Genomic DNA, 27,863 nt, shown 5'->3' with positions numbered 1-27,863 from the left:
GGAGGTAGGAATTTGCCAATTGTGAAGTTGGAAATACCAGCTTCAGGTGCATTCAGGTGCTTTAAAGTCATTGGGAAACTGCAATTGGCTAAATGGCCACATTTGACCACTCCCCCAAATATGCTAATGGTCCCCGAATAAGTATTTTTCCACCACACAGTGATGGGTAAAAAATTACAAAACACAATTACAAACTTCCATGAAGATCAATGTTACAAAAATAATCTACAAAATACTTGTATTTTGAAATGTATTTTATTGAAATACATGTAGTTTGTATTTAAAAATACAAAAATAAATTTACAAGTAGATGCGCTGTACAGCAACAGCATTCTCAGTAACGGTTACAGAACCATTTTACTTGATATGATATGTTGTTGTTTATCTACCTTAGTTGAATGCACTGACTGTAAGTCACTCTGGATAGGAGTGTCTGCTAAATTACAAAATGTAATGTATGTGAAAATGAACCAAAATGAACTGCAAAGCACACTGGGTATTATTATTACTATTATTGGCCTTATTTTGGGGTAATGTCTAGATGGGACACAGTTTAACCTAATTATCCTAACCTGCTACGTTAATTCAATTAACCTGATGCGTACATTTTCCAAAACCTGCTATGAAAAGTCCATTTCGACAAAAGCTGTATCCCTTCTCGACCGAACCTTGTTTTGTGGTGGAGCTCATTAGAATAATAATCAGCATCTTTTGCAATTGTACATGTTTACATACACAATTATATTTAGTTCATGTAGCAGATGGTCTTATTCCACCATAGTGCCATCATAATTCTGATACCAATGCAGGGTGAAAGGTGGCCACAAAATGGTGAACCACTATAAAAAAAAAATGGTATAGAAAAGTATTTTATATTTTCAAAATACGAATTACAGCACTTGAAAGTATGTTGTTACAAAATACATTGGAGTATACTTCAGCCCAGTGTAATAGAAAATACTCAGAAGTAATTGAAATACATACTTCAAATACATGTAACAGAAATACTGCACATCTCTGCCCCCACTTATATTTTAAAGTGTAATAATGATTGTACCTTATATTCAAAATATAAACTGCACCATGTGAGTTTATATGTGTACCTTTGACCTTTTTGTACGCCAAGGAACAACACTGTACATTAACCATACCCGTATTTTTTGAGTGTGTTAATATATGTAGGTTGTCATCATAAATAAGAATTTGTTGTTAACTGACTTGCCTAGTTAAATAAAAAATGTAATAAAAATATGTTCCAAGTAATGAGTATGACCCTGCTGGCACTGCAGAAACATTGATGCACTCCCTAACAAGAGGTTGCAAGTTAAAATCCACAAATGTATACTGTAGTGTCCTTAAGCCCTGCATAGTTTTATGTTGATGTTACGTTGGTGTTGATAATTGTACAATTATTTATTTGATTCTGGGCAGCTTTTCCCAAATGTGTTCACAGTACAAAATGATACAAGATTTTACAGTAATTGAAATCAGAATATAGCAGCATACTGTCATTTTATAGAAATAACACTTAAGTTGTTGTGCATGTATACTTTATTTGTACTGCAACTTTAGGCAACATGCAGAAATGTATTATTGGCAATAAATATATAGCCAATCTCTGCAGTGTACTGTCCTTTAACGTAACACCTTAATTTAGCTGTAAAATACAGTAACTAGTTTTAGATTTACCGTATTTTAGACAAAAACCTATAGAAGACCATAACACAACATTCTGAGAACGTCCTAAAAACATAATTGGGGTCATCCCTGAAACAAACTGGGAACTAGACAAAAGCGGCAGGGGACCATGACTGTTTAAATTGAATGAATGTCAATAATGCCTTTTTAAAGTATTCTAAATGGCATTTGACATATAGGCTTTCACATGTGCTCAAATGTTGTCACGTGTAATTAATGGTATCACATGTTGAAATGTTGCATCCCCGTGATATATTTTTTTTCACATGATTATGTTTTCACGTGCTCAAATGTTGTCACGTGTAGTGTAATGGTATCACATGTTAAAATGTTGCATCCTCATGTTGTCACATTTATTTCACATTCACTTCATATGAGATCATGTTCTCACATGTTGTCATGTGTAATTTTATGTTGTCACATGTTGTCACATGCTATCTATCACGTTATCACATTAACTTCACATTAAATCACAAGTGATCACAACGGATCACGCGATCACATATTAAATTCATGTGTTTTTTTCCGTAAGAGTTAAGGTTACTGTGCATTTTCCAGTAACGTAATGGCAGTTGGTCACCAGGTACTGTAGTTCATGTTTATTTTTCAATATTTTACTGTCAGCCTGCTTCAAGTCCCAGGAACTTACTGTGGCTGATCTCTGTCACTCTCACTGACCTGATGGTGTGACAGGAAGGTCTGTTTGCGGCCAGGTGAGGTCCCAAGTGTGTTCACCACAAAGAATGCTTAGCAGATGTCAACTGATATTACGCTATCTTGTAATCAGAAAAGTCCAGGTAAAGTACAGTAAGTTACTGACAGCTGGTTGACAGTTACAGTACCAGTCAAAAATTTGGACACCTAGTCATTCAAGGGTTTTTCTTTATTTGTGCTATTGTCTACATTGCAGAATAATAGTGAAGACATCAACATTATGAAATAGCTCATATGGAATCATGTAGTAACCAAAAAAGTGTTAAACAAATCAAAATATATTTAATATATTAGATTCTTCAAAGTAGCCACCCTTACCCTGATGACAGCTTTGCACACTCTTGGCATATTATTATTATTATTATTTATTTTAATTTTTTCCACCTTTATTTAACCAGGTAGGCTATTTGAGAACAAGTTCTCATTTACAACTGCGACCTGGCCAAGATAAAGCAAAGCAGTGCGACACAAACAACAACACAGAGTTACACATGGAATAAACATACATACAGTCAATAATACAATAGAGAAAGTCTATATACAGTGTGTGCAAATGAGGTAGGATAAGGGGGGTGAGGCAATAAATAGGCCATAGTGGAGAAATTATTACAGTTTGGCAAATTAAACACTGGGGTGATAGATGTGCAGAAGATGAGTGTGCAAGTAGCGGTACTGGGGTGCAAAGGAGCAAAATAAATAACAATATGGTGATGAGGTAGTTGGGTGGGCTATTTACAGATTGGCTATGTAAAGGTGCAGTGATCTGTGAGCTGCTCTGACAGCTGGTGCTTAAAGCTAGTGAGGGAGATATGAGTCTCCAGCTTCCGTGATTTTTGCAGTTCGAAGCGAGGGCCAGCCAACGAGAGCATACAGGTCGCCGTGGTGGGTAGTATATGGGGCTTTGGTGACAAAACGGATGGCACTGTGATAGACTGCATCCAATTTGCTGAGTAGAGTGTTGGAGGCTATTTTGTAAATGACATCGCCAAAGTCAAGGATCGGTAGGATAGTCATTTTTACGAGGGTATGTTTGGCAGCATGAGTGAAGGATGCTTTGTTGTGAATTAGGAGGCCGATTCCAGATTTAATTTTGGATTGAAATTTTGGAAGGAGAGTTTACAGTCTAACCAAACACCTAGGTATTTGTAGATGCCCTATATTCTAAGTCAGAACCGTCCAGAGTAGTGATGCTGGACTGGTGGGTAGGTGTGGGCAGCAATCGGTTGAAGAGCATGCATTTAGTTTTGCTTGCATTTAGGAGCAGTTGGAGGCCACAGAAGGAGAGTTGTATGGCATTGAAGCTCGTCTGAAGGTTTGTTAACACAGTTTCCAAAGAAGGGACAGAAGTATACAGAATGCTGTCGTCAGCGTAGAGGTGGATCAGAGAATCACCAGCAGTAAGAGCGACATCATTGATGTATACAGAGAAAAGAGTTGTTCCGAGGATTGAACCCTGTGTCACCCCCATAGAGGGGGAGGTCTGGACAACAGGCCCTCCAATTTGACACACTGAACTCTGTCAGAGAAGTAGTTGGTGAACCAGGCGAGGCAGTCAACCAGGAGAGGCAGTCATTCTCTCAACCAGCTTCATGAGGAATGCTTTTCCAACAGTCTTGATAGAGTTCCCACATATACTGAGCAATTGTTGGCTGCTTTTCCTTCACTCTGAGGTCCAACTCATCCCAAACCATTTAAATTGGGTTGAGGTCGGGTGATTGTGTAGGCCAGGTCATCTGATGCAGCACTCCATCACTCTCCTTCTTGATCTAATAGCCCTTACATAGCCTGGAGGTGTGTTTTGGGTCATTGTCCTGTTGAAAAACAAATGATAGTCTCACTAAGCACGAACCAGATTGGATGATGTATTTCTGCAGAATGCTGTGGTAGCCATGCTGGTTAATTGTGCCTAGAATTCTAAATAAATCACAGATAGTGTCATCACAAAGGCCTCCCCACACCATCACACCTCCTCGTCCATGCTTCACAGTGGGAATCACACATGCAGAGATCATCCGTTCACCTACTCTGCTCACAAAGACACAGCAGTTGGAATCAGAAATCAAAATTTGGACTCATCAGACCAAAGGACAGATTTCCACCGGTCTAATGTCCATTGCTATTGTTCCTTTATCCACGCAGGTCTCTTCTTATTATTGGTGTCTTTCAGTAGTGTTTTCTTTGCAGCAATTTGACCATGAAGCCCTGATTCATGAAATCTCCTCTGAACTGTTGATGTTGAGATGTCTGTTACTTGAACTTTGTGAAGCATTTATTTAGGCTGCAATCTGAAGTGCAGTTAACTCTAATGAACCTATCCTCTGCAGCAGAGGTAACTCTTGGTCTTCCTTTCCTGTGGCAGTCATGAGAGCCAGTTTCATCATTGGGCTTGATGTTTTTTGTGACTGCACTTGAAGAAACTTTCACATTTCTTGAAATGTTCCCGGATTGACTGACCTTCATGTCTTAAAGTAATGATGGACTGTCATTTGTCTTTGGTTATTTGAGCTGTTCTTGCCATAATATGGACTTGGTATTTTACCGAATAGGGCAATCTTCTGTATACCACCCCTCACAACACAACTGATTGGCTCAAACACATTAAGAAGGAAAGAAATTCCAGCAATTAACTTTTAACAAGGCACACCTGCTAATTGAAATACATTCCAGGTAACTACCTTATGAAGCTGGTTGAGAGAATGCCAAGAGTGTGCAAAGCTGTCATCAAGGCAAATGGTGGCTACTTTGAAGAATCTCAAATATAAAATATATTTTGATTTGCTTAACTCTTTTTTTTTGGTTACTATATGATTCTATATGTTATTTCATAGTTTTGATGTCTTCACTGTTATTCTACAATGTAGAAAATAGTAAAAAAATAAAGAAACCCCCCGGAATGAGTAAAGATTAGAGTAACTTTTTAACAGTGTAGTGCTTCATGGCATAAAGGCATTCATGTTGGGGGGAAAGAACAGGATGGTCCTTCACAACCATCACAGCAGTAAAAAAAACTTCCTGAAATGCAAAAAAAAAATTGTTACCCTTATCACCCTCACTCACACCTGACAAAGAACCCCTCAATAACCTTTTTTTAGAGTGTGGTGTTTACATGATACATATTTGACTTCTGTAGAAAAAGAAGCAGTTCTACTGCAACTAACCACCAGATGTCCTCCAAACTCTATAAACTAATAATTGTTACAGCACCCTACCATTTGAAATCTGAAGGTGCCATTTTTTTCTACCCAAAAGTCCCTACACCTTCACTTTTTACGAATCCAACAAAGTGAACCCAATTGTTTCCCATGCAGGCCAAACCAGTACCCAGTCCCATCCTCTTACGTGTGTACTGTACTGTATGTGGCTAACATCTCATCCAGGGGCTACATCATGAGAACTTTTCTGAGGATCTATGTCAAGATGACAAAGATATACTGTAGCGTTATAGCTTTTGGCATAACATTGAGATTCCACAGTCCTGCTTTGCTAGGGTTGTCAAATGCTTACAGTTCATGTTCATCACAAAACCAGCAAACTGTTTTATTTAAACCTTTAGGCTGCATACTATATCATGTGGTATACCTTTGGTGTAACTGTGATACTATAACAGTGTATAACTGTGATACACTACACAATGAATACAGTAGCCCATCCACTCACCTTTTATATGCAAGTATTGAGTACAGTGTATTTCACCTCCGGGCATCTATCATCCATGACCTTGAGTGTCATCATTGACCCTTTGATATTTACATCCACTAGTCTCAGAAGATAGCTACTGACTGAAGATCCTCATTTTATGTGCATAAGAACACAAGTTAGCATCAATGAATGTTTTCAAACTAAAGCCCACAATAGGATTTAGCTACATTGGTCAGTTTTAGATTATAGAATAGTAGTACCAGTCAGTGATGTGGTAGTTAGAGTCTGACTCCCCAGCTACTCCCTTCCCAAGTATTCCCCAGCCCCATCCTCCTCCCTAGGTACAGAATAACCTTGTGTTGCCATTAACCTGCTGCCTTTCCTCTCCTCCTCTCATCCTGCCATCCAACCAACCAACCACCCTACCGTCCCATGACTGTAGCCAAGATGTCCGTCTACAAGAGAATGATGCTGGCATGTTGTTTTGATTGCGGCCATTCAGAGTGTGACTGCTCTTGCATGTCAGCCAATGTGCATCATGATAGTAACACAAAGGACACCCTTCAGCAACGTGGCTTCCCTCTCTCTCCTGTCTCTCTTAATGATTGCTCAACCACTTTAAGTGCCTGTAAGTTGTCAACGTGACACAGCATGTGTTATCCATGTTTGTGATGTTCACTGTATGTATGTTCATGTGGTACAAAGTCTGGCTCGTTTGTTTTCTGTATGCTTTAAAAGGAATCGATAGTTTAAATATGGCACTTTTGTTAGCTACTGGCGTAATTGTTGATGTTGTTGGATATTCGTGTTATGATTTTAGGTATTGTGGCGTGTCTTTGTCCTGCTACTAGTGAAGATGGTAGTTGTCTTCTAGAGCATGCTATGTTAGTCTAGCGTGTGTTGTGCTGGTGTTTCTTCATAGTTTGTGTTTTGGTTTTACTTTAGCGTCTGATAATTTACGGCTTTATTGTTGTTGTTTTTAAAATGTGTAATTTATATGGATTCTTTCAAGATGGGTATGAAATGATGTATCATTCTTTTATTGAATTATGAAATGTTTTTAGTTGGTTACAGTACATCTCTTACATTTGAATAAGCTGAGTTTATTGACAAAATTTTAAATAATATTTAGATATTTTGGATGGGCATAACCAATTCTCCTTGCCTTTATTATTTGGACATTGTTGAAGGGTTTCATAATGCTGTGGCCTATGTGGTACATTTACTAGTGACCTGGATCACTCATCACTGAGATGCTTTAAGAGCCGGGGCTGTAAGACACACAACCTAGCCTGCCAAGAAACAAGCCCCTACAGACAGGGACACTGACATGGAGCCAAGGGAGCTTTGTCTCTGGTAACTCAGGCCCCTACAGACAGAGATACAGACATGGAGCCAAGGGAGCTTTGTTCCTGATAACTCAGGCATTTTATATCTCTCTGAGGTGTCGGCGCATGACATCATCACCCGACACTAGTGCATGTTGTTGTTTGTGTCGGGGGAAAATAAGTCCTGAGAAGAGCAGAATATGCAATGTGTTACATGTTACTTTGATATATTAAGTCCAAATTCGTTTAAGCAAACGTCTTTTAATCAAAAGCAGATCTGCAGCACATAGTTACATCTCTGGGGCTACCCTCTCCCCTCCAGCTGCATCATGTCTTCCAGGGCTGTTGTGGATGTGACCAGTTGACTAGCTGTAGTCTGGCTGCAAGGATAAGATAGCAGAGAATACTCCAGAGTCGCTGTCTACACGGTGTGTGGCATGCTGAGGGCAGGGACTTACGCGGGCTGACATGGAAATTATGTTTGCATTTTCTTTTTTTTTGGAGTGCTACCGGTTGTCATGAAACTCAGGGTGACAGTTCCTAACCACTAGGCAACCCAAAGCACCCTTCCTCCCCCTCTCTCGCTCCCTTCCTCTCACTCTCTTCTCTCCCCATCGCCCGCTCTCTCTCCCCACCCCCCCCACAGCCCCCTCTCTCATCCTTTCTCTCTCCTTTCCTCTCCCTCACTTCCTTTCTCCCCATCTCTCTCTCTCCCCCCCAGGGCCCCCTCTCTCCTCCTCTCTCTCTCCCTTCCTCTCCCTCTCTTCTCTCCCTCTTTCCCCATTTCTCGGTCCCTCTCGCCCCCCTCGCTGGGGGACAGATGCTAGTCTCTTAGTCCTGTGCCGGCCGATCGCAGGCGACAGATGCCAGGACCAGCATGCTCCCTGGTTGAACATGTCCTGTCACAGTCTTGCCTTTAGCTCAAAGCCTGACCTTTATATTGTACTATACAGGAATGGGGATTCAATGCGTAAGGTACTTATGAACATGTACTTTCTCTGGGTCCAAAAGCCGAATCACTGACTCACAGAAAGTAACTTCCATGCATCCAGATGTTCCCAGGCAATCCTGTGGAACCGGGGATATCCCTACCGGGGAGTAGGGAAAACCTTTCCTTTGTAAATGTAGACCATTCTACTACAGGCCTCTGTCATCGATGTATGCTGTACTGTATATGCAGTAACTACAACTACGTTGCGCTGTAACAATACGGTTTATCATTTGAAGTTAACCATTCATAATTTCAGCTTGCTGACAGCATCACCGCAAATCATTGAAACATTCTTCTTTTTCTTCATATTTTTTTCTATTTTCCATTGCTTTGTCTATATGGTCTTCAAGGCACACCACAGTTCAGTGGTGTCTTAAAGAGATTCAACCCAACAGCGGCTTTCTAACCAACATTGTAGCCTTCAGTTTTAACCTGTATTATTATCCTATATAATTTGCTCTCATTGCAACAACCCTGTAACCTCTCATTGTATCTGCATTTTTCTCAGCAAAAAATAACTATAACGGATATATCAAATCAAGTAAGTTTTGATTTCAATTATGTTTTTATTTGTTTCTTAAGTCATTAACCCCCCTCCCAGTCCCCAGTCCATTCCCTGCCGCCATCCTTCTGACTGTGTCTACCTCATATTTTCCTGTTTGCTCGTCAGTTGGGTTGGGGTCAATTCCATTTCAATTAATTTCATTAATTCAGGAAGTACACTTAAATTACAATTCCAGTTTTCCTTAATGGTTATTTTTCTAATGGGAGAAAAATTGGAATTGGAATTCCAGTTTACTTCCTGGATTGACTGCATTAAATATAAATAAAAATGTGTTCTTAACTACTTGCTTAGTCAAATAAAGGTTAAAAAAAGAAAAGAAAATATATATATATTGTTTTACCTCAACCCTGCTTGTCAGCCACTCCTGTGTTTCACTGCTCAATAATCCCACATCCTCAACCACTGACGTTGATAAAGCGACTATGTAGTATGTCCCTCTGGACTGGGTTGTGTATCTTTGGGAGGGGTGCTTGTGTCTGTCTGATGTTGCTCTGTGATAAAAACATTGCTGTACAGTAAGCCTGACATGGTACATGAGGCAAATTAACTTTGACATTTTATTGTATCACTTTATTTATTGATTTAAAAATATTTATTTGTGGAAAGTACAAACCGATACCTGTTTTTCAGTTTTATATTCCAATACTATATGTTTCATTAAGTATTAGTTGTAATTTGAGCAGTAGATGGTGCTACGGCTCTAAGGTATCTCTGGAGTTCACTGGACTGTAGAGTATAGCACTCTAGTTCTCAGGTAACACTTATGTCTGGAGAATTTCAAGAGGGCTTGGAAATAGCTATTGGATCAATTGTTTTCATTGGGGGGGTTGACAATGAGAACACATAATCTTCTACATTATTTAGGAGGGGTATAGTGCAGTGAGGAAATATTACTATAGACCATCTACAGAGTTGAGGGCCCTAGACAATGATTTATACATACACTAGATGACTGATAGGGGGCACTGTGTTGAAACCACTGTGCCTCCATCTTTCCAGTCCCCCACCATTGTTAAACATTTTTAGCTATAGAAATGTTATTTTGGAAGCTATAGAAGTTATAAATGACTATATTCATCTTTGCCAAGTGAATTCTATTACAGACAGCTTAATGCATACTTTCAATTATGTTATGTGAGCTAAAAAAATAAATGTATATATATATAAAAACCTTTTCCTTAAAGTATCATTTCGAGGTTACTAATATTACTGTCCCCACTACAACAACACAAATATTGAAATACATGTACATCCTTGAAACATTTAATTAAAATACTGTAGAATTACACTAATGTCCTATGGAGGACTGCTTCTACTGGGTAGTGCCGACTGGTGTCTTCAAAGGCTCTCAATGGCCAATACATAGAATCAGCAATCCAGGGCAAATATTTTACAGTGCATTCGGAAAGTATTCTGACCCCTTCACTTTTTCCACATTTTGTTACGATACATCCTTATCCTGAAATGTATTAAACATCCTCATCAATCTAAACACAATACCCCATAATTACAAAGCAAAAACAGGTTTTTAGAAATGTTTGCAAATGTATTACAAATAAAAAACAGATACCATACTTACATAAGTATTCAGCCTTTCAGAATGCACTGAACATCATTGGTCCTAGATAGCCAGCCCATCTGCCACAATGTGTTGTCCCTGCTGTAAAGCTGTGTGGGTTTGACGTGGGACAGATGAATGCAGGAGGTTTGGGGCTGGGACGGTAATGTATTAGACAGCTGACCAGTTAAATAATCATCTCTACACCCTGGCTTCACTGGCTTCTGTTCCCAGCTAGCTTTGGGCGAGGTGGAAATATCTTCCTCCTGATGGTATTGTTAGATTTGAGTCATATTTACAATTTTTGTCTATTTTAAACACTAGGAAATTAGATAAGTAAATAAACAAATGAACAGCTTTGATTAGGGATTAAAATAGTTGATTTATTAGATTTATTGTGATAAACTACGTTTAGTTCTTCCTCATTTAGCATTATGCTATTTTTCCTTTTTAGACACTGATTGTAAATGTCCGTTGTCATGCCGTTGCTCTTATCGTACAACAATCCAAGTAACACCTGAAAGCTTAATTCATTCATGTTTATTATGAATATCAAAGTAAATGTCATATCTAACATTTCATTTTAAGAGTCTACTGGTTAAGTGGTGTTTAATAACAATGAGATCCTTAATTATTTAACTGTTAGTATTCTTGTGCCATATCCCGTACTTAAAATAATAATGAATGACACGACTGTGAACAACAACAAAAAAATCCACTGATATCCAACCCATTATTAAAGAAATTTAAAATCAACCCCATAGTTACTCATTTGAGGACAAACTACATTTCATAAACTGTGATTATTGTTATTTGCTAATTTTCATTATTTTCTATTTGGCAGTTAAAGACAACACCCTTATCAAAAGGTCAACCTATCAGAACAAGTCTATTAAATTGAACCACAACTCCACGGCCAACGCGACCCACCATAAAGTAGCAACGCCCCACAGTGGAGTAGTACTGCCTGGCTCTGGGTCCGGCTCTGGGTCAGTTCCTCTAGTCAACAACCGTAAAGGAAGCCTGCAGCCTTCCAGGGGGCCCTCAGTGCTGAGGCGTAGCCTCCTGGGTTCCAGAGAGCTGGTCGAGGTGGCGAGGGGACCAGGTGGACCAGGGGGGCTGGCAGCAGAGGAGGCCAGCAGGCTCCTGAGGGCACGCAGCCTGCCAGTGAAATACAGATACCAGCCCAGTCACTCTAGCAATGCCACCCTGCTCAATATGAGACACTGTACATGTAAGAAGCCCTCTCACATAGAACCACAGCATGGTGTGACTAGCTAGGCAACAGTAACTAGGCCCCTGCTCACCACTACTAGATAACAACACACAGGTGCATGTGTTTGAGACCGTGGCTGGGGTTGAATGAAGAGATTGCAAGCCCCCTTGTGTTGCCCTTCCTTGCGGCACGGTGTGGCTAGGCTAGCTAGGCCCGGCTCAACAATACTAGCTAGCATCATAACGCATGCGTTTGTGAGTGAGGCTGTTGCTAGGCTCTAGTGGAGGGGTTGCAAGCCCCCTTTGCGTTTCGCCTCTGTGCGGCACGGTGTGGCTAGGCTAGCTAGGCCCTGCACAACAGCTAACGTCACAACACATGTGTTTGTGACTGAAGCTAAGGCTGCTGTACTGCTGGGGTGGAGTGGAGTGGAGTGGTTGCATGTGTAGCATTCCTTACTAATGACCCAGTATGTGCAGCTGTCAGCTGGGAGCTATTAAATATTGAACAAACTGACTGAGGAAGATGTGAACAAACGACCAGCCATCTCCAGCAGTGTGTCTGTGTGTGGGTGAGCAGCATCCCACTCTGCTGAAAGCCCCTTACTTACAGTGCTTCGTCCCTGTTTCCATTATGCTGTCGTAGGTAGACATGCCAGCAGCGTTGCAATTGAACGTGTAGCCCAACTTCAAAGGACCATGACATTTGAGATGTTATTCATTTGAATGTAGGAGTTACATTCTAGATTCCTTTGTAAAGGAAGGTCAGGTTGAAACACGTTGTGTCATGTTGACAGTCTGAAACACCATTTAAAACCACTTAGCTGCTTCTCCTGGTTTTGTCTGAGTGTGTCCCAAACGACACCCTATTCCCTAGTGCACTACTATGGGCCCTGGTCAAGAGTAGTGCACTATATAGGGAATAGGGTGCCATTTGGGACATTATCCTGGTTTTGTATATCTAACTCGTTATAACTCAACATGGCTGCTAACATGGCTAGTTGTGTGTTAAAGATAAGTGAATAGAAACGCTAACATGCAATGAGAGGATTTTAGTAACAGTCTTAGTTAGAAGCTGTCAACTTGCTGTTTTTCTTCAATTTTATTTTCACTCAACTGCACAGAGGAGCTGTTTTTTCTTTCTTTTTTTGTGTATAAATGTGATATCAGCTAAATTAATTTCTACTCGAGGGTGAAACTTGTCATTTATTTTTCCGCAAAGAGAAGAGCCTGGGTCAGTGCATGTAGTTTCACGTAGTGTTAAAAGACAATGTCCAAGGGGAAGCTGAGCGGTGGATAAATCATACTGGCACTCAGACAAACCTAATTACACGAGCCAAGGGCATCGCAGTCAATGTCGTCAGGCCCCGAGACGAGAGGAAACTAAAGACCAGCCACCTCAGATGCATTCAGACATTGGAACAAAGGGGCCATATTTCCGATGTCATCTCCGTGATATTTATGCTTTATTATCTTAATTAGATGAACGAACATTGTGAGTGATTTTCATAGCCGGCAGTAGAAGCATCTTAAGTGTTTCTAATATAATGAGTAGTCGCTAAAGGGACATGGCCATATGGAATTTTAAATAATATTTGCCTATACTGGGTTAATGCATGTGTTACAGTCTGTCACACCCTCTTAGTGATACTAGGGGCTCGATTCAATCCGTATTGCTGAAGTTCAGCACTATAACACGATTGATTTCCGATTAAGCTATCATATGCAGTGTTTACTGTGAATGCAGTCTCCGCTAACTCGGGAACATTGCCTTTAAATTTCTATTACGCTTTGGATTGAATCGAGCCCTAGCTAATTCTATGGGTTGATTCCATACTGCATTTTTAAACTACAATGATTCAGAAATTGTTTGCTTTATGAGGATAATTACAATTTGTATATTTCTAAAGAACGTGAACAAGATATGCAAGTAGAAACGTTTGACAAGGAAAAGAGAAGGTATCATTTGTAATTGCCCTTCTAGTGTGGGCTTGGTTTTTATGGTGATTCTTGTACAGTACTGTATTGTACCATTTTTGTCATATACTATTCTATGCACAGTATGAAAGCTACAGTAAGAGCTAAAATGAGCACTTGTCAAAGTTTTACAGTAAGTCTGTTTTACAGTAAGTCAGTGATACATTTTTTCAGCAGCATGATGGGGATGGCACTACAGCATGTTGGATCATTATGTTCACACACACGTGTGGGCAATGTGCACCTGCATTTTGGTTGAGTTGCATTTTGGGGATTTTGGACTGTTTGTCAAACATGTCAGGTTGTACTTGCATACCATGTGCCCTCCTGTCTTGTCCTTACCCCACCTCACCCTTTCCTCACTCCTTTCTCACCTCCTGGACTCCCATTCCTTATTCTAACCTCTCTCTTTGGGATCTTCTCTGACCTTTGAACTGATTGTGTTGTCTTGGTGTTGTTACTTACAGTACATACAGTAAATGTATGATTGACTATAAGTGTTCTCACTCAGCCATTCCTTTGTTCCTCACACTCTTGTCTGTGCTTGCAGTTGAAGAGGAGCAGTATTCGACACTGTCGCCTAAAAAGAAACAACGTAATGGAGACACAAGGAACTCACCCAACGGTTCACCAAAAATGATGAGGTAGGACAACAGCTTCAAGAGAGCACTATATATCAGTAATATTATTTTCTATTTCTTTAACCTAACAACTATGTTGAGAAGTGTTGCATGGAATTAGCCATAGAAAAAGAAGGGACAGAACTCTCTAACGCCAAAACATTTTTACTCTGTCAGTTCATCAGCGGTTAATGACACATAGAGCTTCAATAGTTATTTAATGAGAGGGACAGACGGACCGACCATGATAATCTGTTTGAGAAATACTCTAGTTTTAAGGCCTCAACTGTCACCCTCCTAGTCCCATCCACATGTACTGGAGTCTTTAAACAGCAGTGACACTAATGACATCACCAACCAATCAGAGAGGCTCCTGTGGTTCTATCGCCTGGGGCTACTCCTCTATTGTAGCGATCCCTTTGAGTTCTATTTTTGGTTCATAAGGCCACGAGTGATGTGCACCATCACCATCCAAACTGAAAATCAAATGCTACCTTGCTTTTATCTTGTCCCATGGAATGAAATGAGTGTTTATTGATTTTGACGGGTGATAGGGACTGTTATTCAACACATGAGGCCATTAGAGGGAATAGAAGAATCCTTATCATTAAAGGGGAAAGGTAATAGATGGACCAGGTCAGAGAGAAGTCACACAGCAGTGTATGGAACAACTCCAAACCTCTCTGTATAAAACATGATGTAATTCTACTTTATATTACTACTCTATATACTTGTGTAAAAGTAAGTTGAATTGAAGGGACTTCCGAGCAAGTTATTATAGTACTACACTTTACAGTTACCCACAAACGTTTGTTCACCCTCTTACATGAGGAAATCACCTTTGTGCAGAAAACTAAGGAGTGTCCCTGTTGTCACATAATTTACACATGTTTTCTTTGATCTGTTTGACTGGACATTTTTCTTAGCAGGCATTTGCCCTCTTTTGATTTGCTTCAAAGTGGTGTCAGAGCTTTACAGTACCACTTTAGGAGGTTTCCCTAGCTCCTGGGAAGGTAGTTGAAAACCTGGTGATCTGTAATGTTACTCAGACTAGGGCCTTTTCATGTTATAGCCCTTAGCTAAATGGACGCTAACGCACCAGACTCACATCAAAGTGTGTAATGTACAGTGTTTATTTTGTATACAGCTGTACTGTGTGTCTAAGCCAATTTCCCCCTTAGGGGACATTGAAGTTTATCCTATCGTATCCTCCTCCTCTGTTGGTCATGTTAATACTGCTGGATATACAGGTGGATCTGATCTTTCATATATGAACTACTTAAGAGCCACATGGTGCATCGCCTTACTGCCTGGCTGTATGCACTGTGGAGAAGAGGGGATTGTTTGGGTTAGCCTCAGGGATACTTTATATCTACAAGCGGAGAAAAAAAAACATCTGGTTATGTATACTATATCAAATGTGTTTTCTACAGGACCTGGGGGCCCCACGGCCTCTGTAAATAAGTAATGATCAACAGATTGGCTGTGGGTTTTTGAAAAGCATGCCTTTGTCAGTTTGTATGATTGGGGGAGCATTTTCAAAGCCATCGCCTGCTTTCATTGCCTGCTGGAGTGGAGCGGGACAGAGTGTTCACCCACAGCTAGGAGCTGGTGTAGCTACATTACTCTTACTAAAGGGAATGCTGGAAGAGGAAATTTGACACAAATAAAATGCTTCTAGCAGAGTTTCTTCTCAGTTGAGCTGTCAACTCCTCTGCTCTAGAATTCATTGATTTTATATGCTACTGATATATTATCTTTCATGTTGAAAGTGAATCTAAATGAATCAATCACTGTGATAGGCTTACAAGCTAGGCAGGAAAAATATTACTAATTAGAATGTAAAAATAAAACCACCCCAAACTTTTCTTGGTTCACGGGTGGATCTGAAACCTATGGCATTCATAAAGATTTCGACTCTGCTAAATCTACACAGTGTAAATAATTTAACCCATAGCCTACAGTATGTGTTGATGAAAGCAATCAGCTGTGGAGATACTAGGAGATATAGGATGCATCTCAAATGGAACCCTATTTTCTAAGTACAAAGTACCCTTCATTTTGGTCAATAGTAACACACTATGTAGGGAATATGGTGCCATTTGGGACGCAGTCATGGTGATATAGTCATCTCCTGATGATGGCAGAGAGAGAATGTGACATGACACTGAAGTAACAAGTCACACATCACCTCCTCTTCCACTATCCTCCTTGATGATTTCCTCCTCGCTGAAATTAACACCATTTCCATACCTCTTGATGGGCCATGAGACACATCTAATTGTGGAAAGTCACAAAGCATTTGCTTATACCCGTCTGCACCGTGACACCCATGTCATGTTGGGTACATCGCGGCTGAGGTGAGTGGCGGTGTAGGCTAGTGACAGGCAGCCAGGCCGTCATGGTTGACAGTGTTTGCTTCCCAAATGTCACCTTATTCCCTACATAGTGCACTACTAATGATCAGAATCTCATGGGCCCTGGTCAACAGTAACGCACTATATATAGGGAATAGAGTGCCATTTGGAACGCACGCAGTGTGTCTGTGAGACTGTGAGAGATAGCTATCTTGGCAGACAGTCTCTGCCTCAATCACCAGTCATGGTGGGGAGTGGAGATTGAAGTGACAGGCCTCCACTGAGTGAGTGGTGAAACATGCAGCTCGTAATGAAATATTTAGCTGGGTGTAAAAGCACTAAATGTTTTCACTCTTATTAGCACCTGTTCTGGTCATCCTTTCAACTTCCTACAGATTATTAAGAACACAACATGCAAGTCAGGTCGTCATTGTAAATAAGAATTTGTTCTTAATTGACCTGCCTGGTAAAATAAAAAAATGTATAAGGTAAATTGATAATGTTAGATCAGCCCAGCCAAAATGTACATATGAAGGAGCTAATGGTTTATACTTTGAACTAGAGGTATATCCACATGCAGGCAACTACTCAGAATAAATTATAAAATAAATTGAGATAACCAATTGCTAATAGAAGTGGTTGTTTCTGATGATCAGCTATTGTGAGAACTTGGCATATTTCATAAATGTTATTCTCTTAAAATGATCTGTTCAACATACACTGTTCAACCACATCCTATGACAGTGCCATGGTGAAGGTCACTGAGCTTTTTAGTAAGGCCAATCTACTGCCAATGTTTGTCTATGGAGATTGCATGGCTGTATTCTCGTTTCTATACACCTGTCAACATAGGGTGTGGCTGAAATAGCTGAATCCACTCATTTGAAGGGGTGTCCACATACTTTTGTATATACAGTACCTGTACAAAGTTTGGACACACTTACTCATTCAAGGGTTTTTCTTTATTTTTACTATTTTCTACATTGTAGAATAATAGTGAAAGCATCAAAACTATGAAATAACACATAATTTAACTAGGCAAGTCAGTTAAGAACAAATTCTTATTTACAATGACGGCCTGCCCCGGCCTGCCCCGGACGATGCTGGGCCAATTGTGCACCGCCATATGGGACTCCCAATCATGGCTGGATGTGATACAGCCTGGATTCGAACCAGGGACTGTACTGACGCCTCTTACACTGAGATGCAGTGCCTTAGACCGCTGTGGCACTTTGATTCTTCAAAGTAGCCACCCTTTGCCTTGATGATAGCTTTGCACACTCTTGGCATTCTCTCAACTACTTTCACCTGGAATGCTTTTCAGTCTTGAAGGAGTTCCCACATATGCTGAGCACTTGTTGGCTGCTTTTCCTTCATCCTGCAGTCCAACTCATCCCAAACCATCTCAATTGGGCTGAGGTCGGATGCAGCACTCCATCACTATCCTTCTTGGTCAAATAGCCCTTACACAGCCTGGAGGTGTGTTGGGTCATTTTCATGTTGAAAAACAAATGATAATCCCACTAAGCGCAAACCAGATGGGATGGCGTATTGCTGCAGAATCCTGTGGTAGCCATGCTGGTTAAGTGTGCCTTGAATTATAAATAAATCACAGATATTGTCACCAGCAAAGCACCCCCACACCATCACACCTCCTCCTCCATGCTTCATGGTGGGAACCAGACATGTGGAGATAATCCGTTCACATTCTCTGCGTCTCACAAAGACACGGCGGTTGGAACCAAAAATCCCAGATTTCCACCGGTCTAATGTCCATTGCTCGTGTTTCTTGGCCCAAGCAAGTCTCTTCTTATTATTGGTGTCCTTTATGAGTTGTTTCTTCTTTGCAATTCGACCATGAAGGCCTGATTCACGCAGTCTCCTCTGAACAGTTGTTGCTGAGATGTGTCTGTTACTTGAGCTCTGTGAATCATTCATTTGGGCTTCAATTTCTGAGGCTGTTAACTATTTATATATTTATTTTTTTACCCCTTTTTCTCCCCAATTTCTTGGTATCCAATTGGTAGTTACAGTCTTGTCCCATCACTGAAAGTCCTGTACGGACTCAGGTGAGGCGAAGGTCGAGAGGCTGGCTACTTTGAATAACACTTTTTTGGTTACTACATGATTCCATAAGTGTTATTTCATAGTTTATGTCTTCACTATTATTCTTCAATGTATAAAATGGTTTAAATAAAGAAAAACCCTTGAATGAGTGGGTGTGTCCTGTTTACTGGTACTGTATAGTGTTTCTTCACATATTTAAGTGTGGGTCGTGCACTACAATAAAACAACCACGATTTTTCTTCCACTAACCCTGTTTAAACACAACCTTTGTGTCTTTCACGTACAAATCTGGGTCTTTTTGAATTGTCGTTTTGAATTGAGTTCTCCTGACACATTTGAGTTTGAGAAGTAGAAAGCATTTTAAAGGAGCAATCTGCAGTTGCTTCATCCATTTTTGGACTTATAAATTAATGATATACACTGATTCTTGAAGATTATAATAAAATAAATGCCTCATGAGCTTAGTTGTCACACTCCATCAGAACCCAAAATATAGGCTTGTTTTACGCCAATGTTTGTAAACAATGTACATTTAAATAAACACTATATATCCTCAAAACATTGTTCAAAGTATAATGTTGATATTATGGATGGTCTTTCCTTGCATCCATAACTCTGTCCATGAATTTTAGAGTGGTTACATTTCTCTAGCTCCATCCCTCAGCTTTTTACCAAAACAGAGACGGGAGTTTGCTTTGTTATTGTTTCAACTGCTGATTGCTGCTTTAAATTAGACGTTTGCCAGCGTTATCCAACTACTTTCCTGATAGATAGGAACATTATGGCTATAGCCTTGGGTTAAACCCCCACAGGCAGACATTTTGGGTCTCCTGTCTGATGGAGCCTGAGGGATTGTACTTTCAGTTGACATCATCATGCATACTTAAAACCTTACTTAGGGTGGTATTCTTCAAATGTCCATACAGATCAAAGACACAGTGCTTTTAACTGATAAAAGATATAAAGTATTTAAAAGGATGAAGACAGAGTATGTGCATATTTCAGAGGGTATTATCTTCAGGCAAATGTATTTGACTAATCCATGTTGTAACAAAAGCTAGGTACAATGTATGGAACTAAAAGTAGTTTTATTTTCATAGATTAACATGGTAACAGGCATGCTTATTTTTCTATGCCTGTAGCACTTGATGATAAGGCATTATATCCTAAAACACAATTATTAATCCCATATAAAATGTGCTTTAACCCTCATACTATCGTTTGGCCTTCCCCCCCAACCTCTCTCCACAACCTGAATATTATAACTGTTTTCAAACGGACTGTAAAGATCATATCTGTTTTAGCGTCAGTGCATGCACAGTACAACCGCAGGTACGCTTGTTTGGAGAACGTTTAGTGGTCAGTGTAGGATACCATCAAGCTCAGATGCTCATAACCGCACTCACTAGAAATTGGTTTGTTCGGTCCTGACACACACACCGCTCAGATGCTAAAACATTAATGGTCTTCAGTTTGGAAAGCAAATATGATTGGGCAAATTGCTGAAATATTTAAAGTGTGGTCTGTTAAAGCTTTTACCGTGAGGAGTGCAGCGTCAGAAGCTGTATGCTGTAAGGAAGCCGTAATTGGTTGTCCATGCTCATGCCAGTCAGAGGGTTTGTCCCAAATTGCACCCTATTCCCTTCGTATTGCACAACTTTTGACCAAGGCCCATTTGACCAGAGCCTCTTGGGCCTTGGTCAAAGGTAGTAGTGCGCTATATAGGGAGTACGGTGCAATTTGTGAGGCATCCAGAAGCAGTGTATTGCTGCCATCTCCTTCCTTCTTCCTCCTCACATTTGATGTCACTCACTCTGATGACCCTGCAGTTTGTTGGCGTCTCCACTGATCACTTCTGACAGGAATAAGCAGAAAAAAAGAGTCTGGAAAAAATAAGAATAAAAAAAGCTTTGTACTTCGACTTTGAGTAAAAGTGATTTGTTTGCTGATCCTCTAAAAGGTTTTTAATATCATATTGATGAGTGTGTTTTGAGGATGGAAACTGGAATTTTATGGCCAGTCCTGCTGATGGCTTATGTGAAAACCTGAAGGAGGTAAAGTGCTATATTGAGTGCAGGACACTTAACAATAGGGAAAGAGGGTGCGAACCAAAGGCACCCTTTCCCTATATAGTGCACTGCTTTTGACCAAGGCCCATAGTACTCTGGTCAAAAGTAGTTCACTACAGTATATAGGGACTAGGGTGCCATTTGTGACACAATACAGTGCCCTCACAAAGTATTCATAGCCCTTGACTTATTCCACATTTTGTTGTGTTAAAGCCTGAATTCAAAATGGATGATACATTTTTTCCCTCACCCATCTACATATAATAGCCTATAATGACAAAAGTAAAACATGTTTTTAGAACGTTTACACATTTATCGAAAATGAAATAAAGAAATCTAATTTACATAAGTATTCACACTGTCACCTGTATTTTCTATGGTAGAGTAGATCAGGGCGTGACTAGGGGTTTTTGTTCTAGTTTATATTTTCTATGTGGGGTCCTAGGTTTGATTTTCTATGTTGGTGATTTGTATGATTCCCAATTAGAGGCAGCTGGTTATCGTTGTCTCTATTTGGGGATCATTCTTAAGTAGCATTTTTTCCACCTGTGGGTTATGGGATATTGTTTATGTTTAGTTGCCTGTTAGCACTGCATTGTCGTCAAGGTTAGTTTATTCTTTATTGTTTTTTTCTTCTATGTTGCACTCTCTAATAAAATATGTGGAATTCTATGTATGCTGCGCCTTGGTCCGACCATCATTATTACGAACAACGTGACACACACTCCTGAGTCAATACATGTTAGAATCCCCTTTGACAGCGATTACAGCTGTGAGTCTTTTATTAAACAAAAAACTCCCTAGTCCTTGCCGATGACAAGCATACCCATAACATGATGCAGCCACCTCCATGCTTGAAAATATGTGGAATGGTACTCAGTGATGTGTTGTATTTGCCCCAAACACAACACTTTGTATTCAGGACAGAAAGTGAATTTCTTTGACACATATTTTACTTTGGTGCCTTATTGCAAACAGGATGCGTGTTTTTGATCCATCCCCAGTTTTTTCCTATCACAGCCATTCAACTGTTTTAAAACCTCTTTGTGTTTGCGTCCCACCTGGCCAACATCCGGTGAAATTGCAGAGCGCAATATTCATTTGTAATATTAAACATTCATGAAAATACAAGTGTTTTACGTCATTTAAAAGCTTAACTTCTTGTTAATCCAGCCGCTTTGTCAGATTTCAAAATGGCTTTACGGCGAAAGCATACCATGCGATTATCTGAGGACAGCGCCCCGCATACAAAAGCATTACAAACATTTTCCAAACAAGCAGAGGCTTGTCAGAAATAGCGATGAAATAAATCACTTACCTTTGAAGATCTTCCTCTGTTTGCAAATCCAAGGGTTCCAGCTATATAACAAATGGTCCTTTTGTTCGATAAAGTCCTTCTTTATATCCCAAAAAAGGCAGTTTAGTTGGTGCGCTTGACTCAGTAATCCACCAGTTTCCCTCGTTCAAAATGCATGCAAATGAATCCCAAAAGCTAGCAATGAACTTCGTCCAAACACGTCAAACAACATTTCTAATCAATCCTCAGGTACCCTAATATGTAAATAAACAATACAATTTAAGACGGAGAATAGTATGTTCATTGCCGGAGATAAATAATGAAGTGCATGCTCTCATCCACGCACGCCACAATACTACAGCCAAAATGGGAGCCACCTAGAAAAACTACAAATTCTAGCTAATTTTTCAAAACTCAAGCTTGAAACTCTTTCTAAAGACTGTTGATATCTACTGGAAGCCCTAGGAGCTGCAATCTGGGAGGTATTCCTTTGATTTTCCCATAGACAGGCATTTTAAATGGTGTCACCTAAAGAAAATAGCATTCCGGATGGATTCTCCTCGGGTTTTCGCCTGCCATATCAGTTCTGTTATACTCAGTCATTATTCTAACAGTATTGGAAACTTAAGAGTGTTTTCTATCCAGTACTACCAATTATATGCATATCCTAGCTTGTGGGCCTGAGTAATAGGCAGTTTACTTTGGGCACCTCATTCATCCAAACTTCTGAATACTGCCCCCTAGCCTTAAGAAGTATTAAAGTCACCATTGGTCTCATGGTGAAATCTCTGAGTGGTTTCCTTCCTCCGACAACTGAGTTAGGAAAGACACCTGTATCTTTGTAGTGACTGGGTGCATTTATACACCTTTCAAAGTGTAATTAATATCTGGACCATGTTCAAAAAAATATTCAATGTCTGTGTTTTTTGTTTTTACCCATCTACGAATAGGTGCATTAGAACACCTCCCTGCTCTTTGTGGTTGAATCTGTGTTTGAAATGCACTGCTCGGCAGATAATTGTATGTGTTGAGTACAGAGATGAGGTAGTCATTCAAAAATCATGTTAAACACTTTTATTCCACACAGAGTGAGTCCATGCAATTTATTATGTGACTTGTTAAGCAAATGTTTACTCCTGAACTAGTAATTTTAGGCTTGCCATAACAAATGGGTTGAACCCAAGACATTTCAGCTTTCCATTTTTTATTAAAAACATAATTCCCCTTTGACATTAGCTAGATTTGTCTCGCCAACTTTCAGGTTATACGACCGCATGTAAATAATGCTCAACAATTTATTGCCTTTCATCTTGATGTTCAAATATTGACCAGCGGCTGCCGACTACGCGCCAGTTCATTACATTTTAAAACGACACAACGACGACAAGCTTCCAATCCTCCCTGCAGGTCTATCTCTTATCCTTCCATTTCTCTCCTCCCTCTTCTCTCTCCTCCCTCCCTCCTTCTTTTGTTTGATTAGGCATGACCCTCTCCTCATGCCGGGGAACGAACAGATTGAGAACATGGACATGAACGTGAAGAAGTACGACTCCACAGGGATGTTCCACTGGTGCCAGTCCAAAGACATCGAGAAGGTCATCTTGGTGGGTACCTCACTCCCTCACGCGTCTCCATACTCCCTCCCGCTGAGGGGGTCATTCATCAGTGCTTGTGTCCCAAACGGCACCCTATTTCCTATATAGTGCACTACTTTTGACCTGAGATCTATGGGTTTTCTATGGGTCCTGGTCAAAAGTAGTCAACTATAAAGGGAATAGGATGTTATTTGGAACGCATCTGGTGACACGGTCCTCTCCCGCGACAGACGTGTTGTGTCACAAAAGGGCAGTTAAACACATTGTAATGAGGTGGTTGGCATGCCATTTGCTCCATGGGGGGGTCCTGTGTATAGGACATTTATTATACCAGTATGCTGTATTAGAAATAGCAAATTACAATCTAATAGATACTATATTACAGTCAGTAGACAAATACTAATTTCAAGGGACAACTGAACTGAATGAATAACTGAATAACTGAACTGAATGAGGTTAGTAATTTGCAGCCTGCAGGTATAATGCTTTATTACTTGTTATAAATAAGAGCCTTTCTAATGTGCTTTTATAAGGCTTGTATTATATTATGTCACTGGATTTTTTTCCCTGTCTCAGACCAGAAGTGAAGCTGCCATGACTGTCCTAAGCGGCCACGTGGTCGTCTGTATATTTGGAGACGCGAAGTCGGCTTTGGTGGGCCTAAGGAACCTTGTGATGCCTCTGAGAGCTAGCAACTTCCACTACCACGAGCTGAAACCCATCGTGTTTGTGGGTTCCCTGGAGTATCTGAAGAGGGAATGGGAGACCCTTCACAACTTCCCCAAAGTCTCCATCTTACCTGTGAGTAGAGCTAAATCACATTTTGAAAATTGATGTCAGTTTGTTTTCCTCCAGAAGAAAGACAAAAGGAATATGAGTTAATTGAGTTAAAAAACTGAAACTGAGACTCAGCGATATGACGTGACCATTCACACTTAGTCATTGTACAATCTTTGTTTAATGCCATATAGCTGTATATACCTTTACATGTTGGCTTTGTTCAACTACATTGTACCAAATGACTGTGCTGCCAGTAATTTACTGTAAAAATCACAGGAAATGTTTTACAGTGTACAAGGTAGTAGTTTTGGAATTGTTAGCTAGATTACTTGTTGGTTATTACTGCATTGTCGGAACTAGAAGTACAAGCATTTCGCTACACTCGCACTAACATCTGCTAACCATGTGTATGTGACAAATAAAATTTGATTTGATTTTTAGAATAACTTTTTCACCTTTGTATCCCTCTCCTGTCACAGGGCACACCATCACATCTCTACTGTTATCATTTATTATAGAATAACAATGTTTGTTCATCTTATATTCATATTTCACAGGGCACACCATTAAGCCGGGCCGATCTGAGGGCTGTCAATATCAACCTCTGTGACATGTGTGTCATCCTGTCGGCCAATCAGAACAATATTGACGACGCGTCACTGCAGGACAAGGAATGCATCCTGGCGTCACTCAACATCAAGTCCATGCAGTTTGACGACAGCATCGGGGTCTTGCAGGCTAACTCCCAAGGTAAGCAAGGGGAAGGAGTTGGCCTATCATAGTTCAGTGCTCTGCCCAGAGGAGACAGGCCCTGGCTGGACGAATATCCCTGACCTGGTGTGTTTGACAGGAAAGCCTGGTGATTCATGTTCTTCAATGACTAGTTAGCTACTAGTTGGTTTCTTCATAATGTAATTGGTGATAATCTGGCATTATCCTGGCATAATGCTTTACTTGAGAATGCAAAGTCAATTAAATGTGTATTTGTTTGTAGATTAAATGCAAATGAATAATAAGAATTATTATTATTATTCATATGTAATCAATCTGACCATTTTTATATATTTTTTTATAGCAGATCATTTATCAATATTATATCAAACAATTCTCTTGTGAGAAGTGGCAGTGGAGTGAGATGATCTTCAATAATGGCCTGCCACTCCCTGGCATTGAATGTAATGTAAATGAGACCTCTTGTCCTGAAAATACATTTCTGTGCCCTTTGGTTGTGTCTCTAATACTTGTATGACCTAACGGTTTTCCGTAGTCAGCAGCAAGACACAGATGTCAAAACAAGGACCATGTATAATGCATACAGCATCACTGAATTAATGTGTTTACTTGTCAGTTTGAGGAAAGCAAGAGATGTCAAGTCAATCTCACATCACTTGTTTTATTATTTTGTGGCATTAATGGAAACAAAATGGGCCACATGTAACATTTGTTATGTTTTAGGGATGGATGGAGGGACCTCAAGAATATTGCACTCAACATTGTGTAATATTGTCTTACTACAAATTATTTGAATGTGACAAAGAATGGCTAAAACATATATCAATTTATTATAAATAAATAATGATTTGTTCCTTTCTACTGATATACCTTCCTCAGATAATAGATAAGTAAAGAGAAAGGGGTAACCTAGTCAGTTGTGCAGCTGAATGCATTCAACCGAAATGTTTTTTACGCATTTAGCCCAACCCCGCTGAATCAGAGAGGTGTGGAGGGCTGCCTTAATCCACGTCATCGGTGCCGTGGAACAATGGGGTTAAATGCCTTGCTCAGGGGCAGAACAACAGTGCTACATAGCAAGAATGTGTTTTGTAGTAACCCACAATGTACGCATTTATAGAGCCTTTAAATATATGTCGTAGGCAGTCATTAACGTCTATATATCTTTCCATGCAGGTTTCACTCCTCCAGGCATGGACAGGTCCTCTCCTGAAAACAGTCCACTTCATGGGGGGTTGGTCCGACAGGCTTCCATCACAACAGGGGCCAACATCCCCATCATCACTGAACTAGGTATGTCAGCAGGTATGAATGAAATGTCACTTTGACAAACTCTTTTAGGAGGGTGAAATGTGTGAAAAGGAAACGTTTCATGTAATTATATGAATATTTTTTATTAATGATTGACGAAAAAGCACCAAAGTGAATTGCCTCATTGAGAATATGAAACATTTTCTAATCTATAGTAAGAATGTTTCAGGTTTTGACGATGACAACCAACCAAAACCAAACAGAACATAATTCCTCAGTCAATTGCTGCTCTCTAACCTTCTGAAGATGATTTTCATGTTTTTAACCATTTGTGACTAATACATTCATCTAATCTTAATAACCTCTTGAACATGCTTCATCACGTAACTATTTCTCCCTAACACTTGTCTGTAGCACCATTATCAAAAACAGCAGGCAAAGTCCTGCCTGTGGTTTCATTCAGTCAGGATAAAAGCAGTGGGATCAACATACAGATATTAACTGAGCTGGGTAAGAAGCTACTGCCTCAGTGTTGCTCTACAGCCGCCTCCTCCGCGTCCTCCATCAAGCTGCCTTTTGATTTCTCGTGCTGCCTGGCCCAAGAGGCTGTGGTTGCTTCCCAAATGGCACACTATTACTTATGTAGTGCATTACTTTTGACCAGGGCCCATAGTAGTGGACTATGTAGGGAACATGGTGACATTTGGGACGTAGCCCTAGTCTGGTTCATTCCCATGGTATCACTTTGAGCACATTGTACTATGTTACTCTGGGTTCTTTTGTTGCAATTGACTGTGTTGGCCTATTTTTTTCTTCCTTTCTTCATGCGCCTGTTCTTTTCTTTCTCTTTTCTGAGAATCACAAGGACCTTTCATCCCAATACAAGTCCTTGTGGCTGTTTCCAAAGTAGCATCTTAGTTCTTCATAGATCATATCCTCTGGCCAATGACCTCCTTCCTTTCATCTGACTCGTCAAATCTGACTGACGTTTATTTTCGCACCCAGCTGGAAGTGTCTGATAGAAGTAACACTTCTGAAACAAAACTCAACATCAATACTTTCTTTTTTAAAAGCTTTGTGCTTTTTGTGGTCAAAGGCATGTTTTTAAAAAATGGACATAGTTTTGGGCAGTGAAAAGTATGTAACAAGACTTTTTAAATGAATACCCTGAACAAAAATATAAACGCAACATGGTAAGTGTTGGTCGCCTGTTTCATGACTTGAAATAAAAGATCCCAGAAATGTTCCATAGGCACAAAAAGCTTATTTCATTCAAATGTTGTGCACAAATTTGTTTGCATCCCTGTCAGTGAGCATTTTTTCTTTGCCAAGATAATACATCCACCTGACAGGTGCGGCATATCAAGAACCTGATTAAACAGCATGATCATTACTCAGGTGCACCTTGTACTG

General features: G+C 40.0%; 1 protein-coding gene across 5 annotated transcripts in view; it reads left to right on the top strand.

Moving 5' to 3' along the window:
* LOC112258082 (calcium-activated potassium channel subunit alpha-1) overlaps nt 1-27,863 on the top strand; it is a 222,235-nt gene that overhangs the window by 176,422 nt on the left and 17,950 nt on the right. For 3 of the 5 annotated variants that reach the window (XM_042326589.1, XM_042326586.1, XM_042326594.1), the window contains exons 19-24: nt 8,879-8,911; nt 14,233-14,326; nt 23,573-23,696; nt 24,264-24,488; nt 25,025-25,217; nt 26,376-26,492. In XM_042326589.1, coding sequence (XP_042182523.1) covers nt 8,879-8,911; nt 14,233-14,326; nt 23,573-23,696; nt 24,264-24,488; nt 25,025-25,217; nt 26,376-26,492 — 786 coding nt within the window. The remainder of the gene's footprint in view (nt 1-8,878; nt 8,912-14,232; nt 14,327-23,572; nt 23,697-24,263; nt 24,489-25,024; nt 25,218-26,375; nt 26,493-27,863) is intronic. The other 2 variants (XM_042326592.1, XM_024432187.2) reach the window with 1 other exon arrangement.

Source organism: Oncorhynchus tshawytscha, linkage group LG01 (genome assembly GCF_018296145.1).
Source record: "Oncorhynchus tshawytscha isolate Ot180627B linkage group LG01, Otsh_v2.0, whole genome shotgun sequence".
In the NCBI taxonomy this organism is placed as follows: domain Eukaryota; kingdom Metazoa; phylum Chordata; class Actinopteri; order Salmoniformes; family Salmonidae; genus Oncorhynchus; species Oncorhynchus tshawytscha.
Note: the sequence above shows the minus strand (reverse complement) of the source record. Positions and strands in the feature narration are given on the sequence as shown.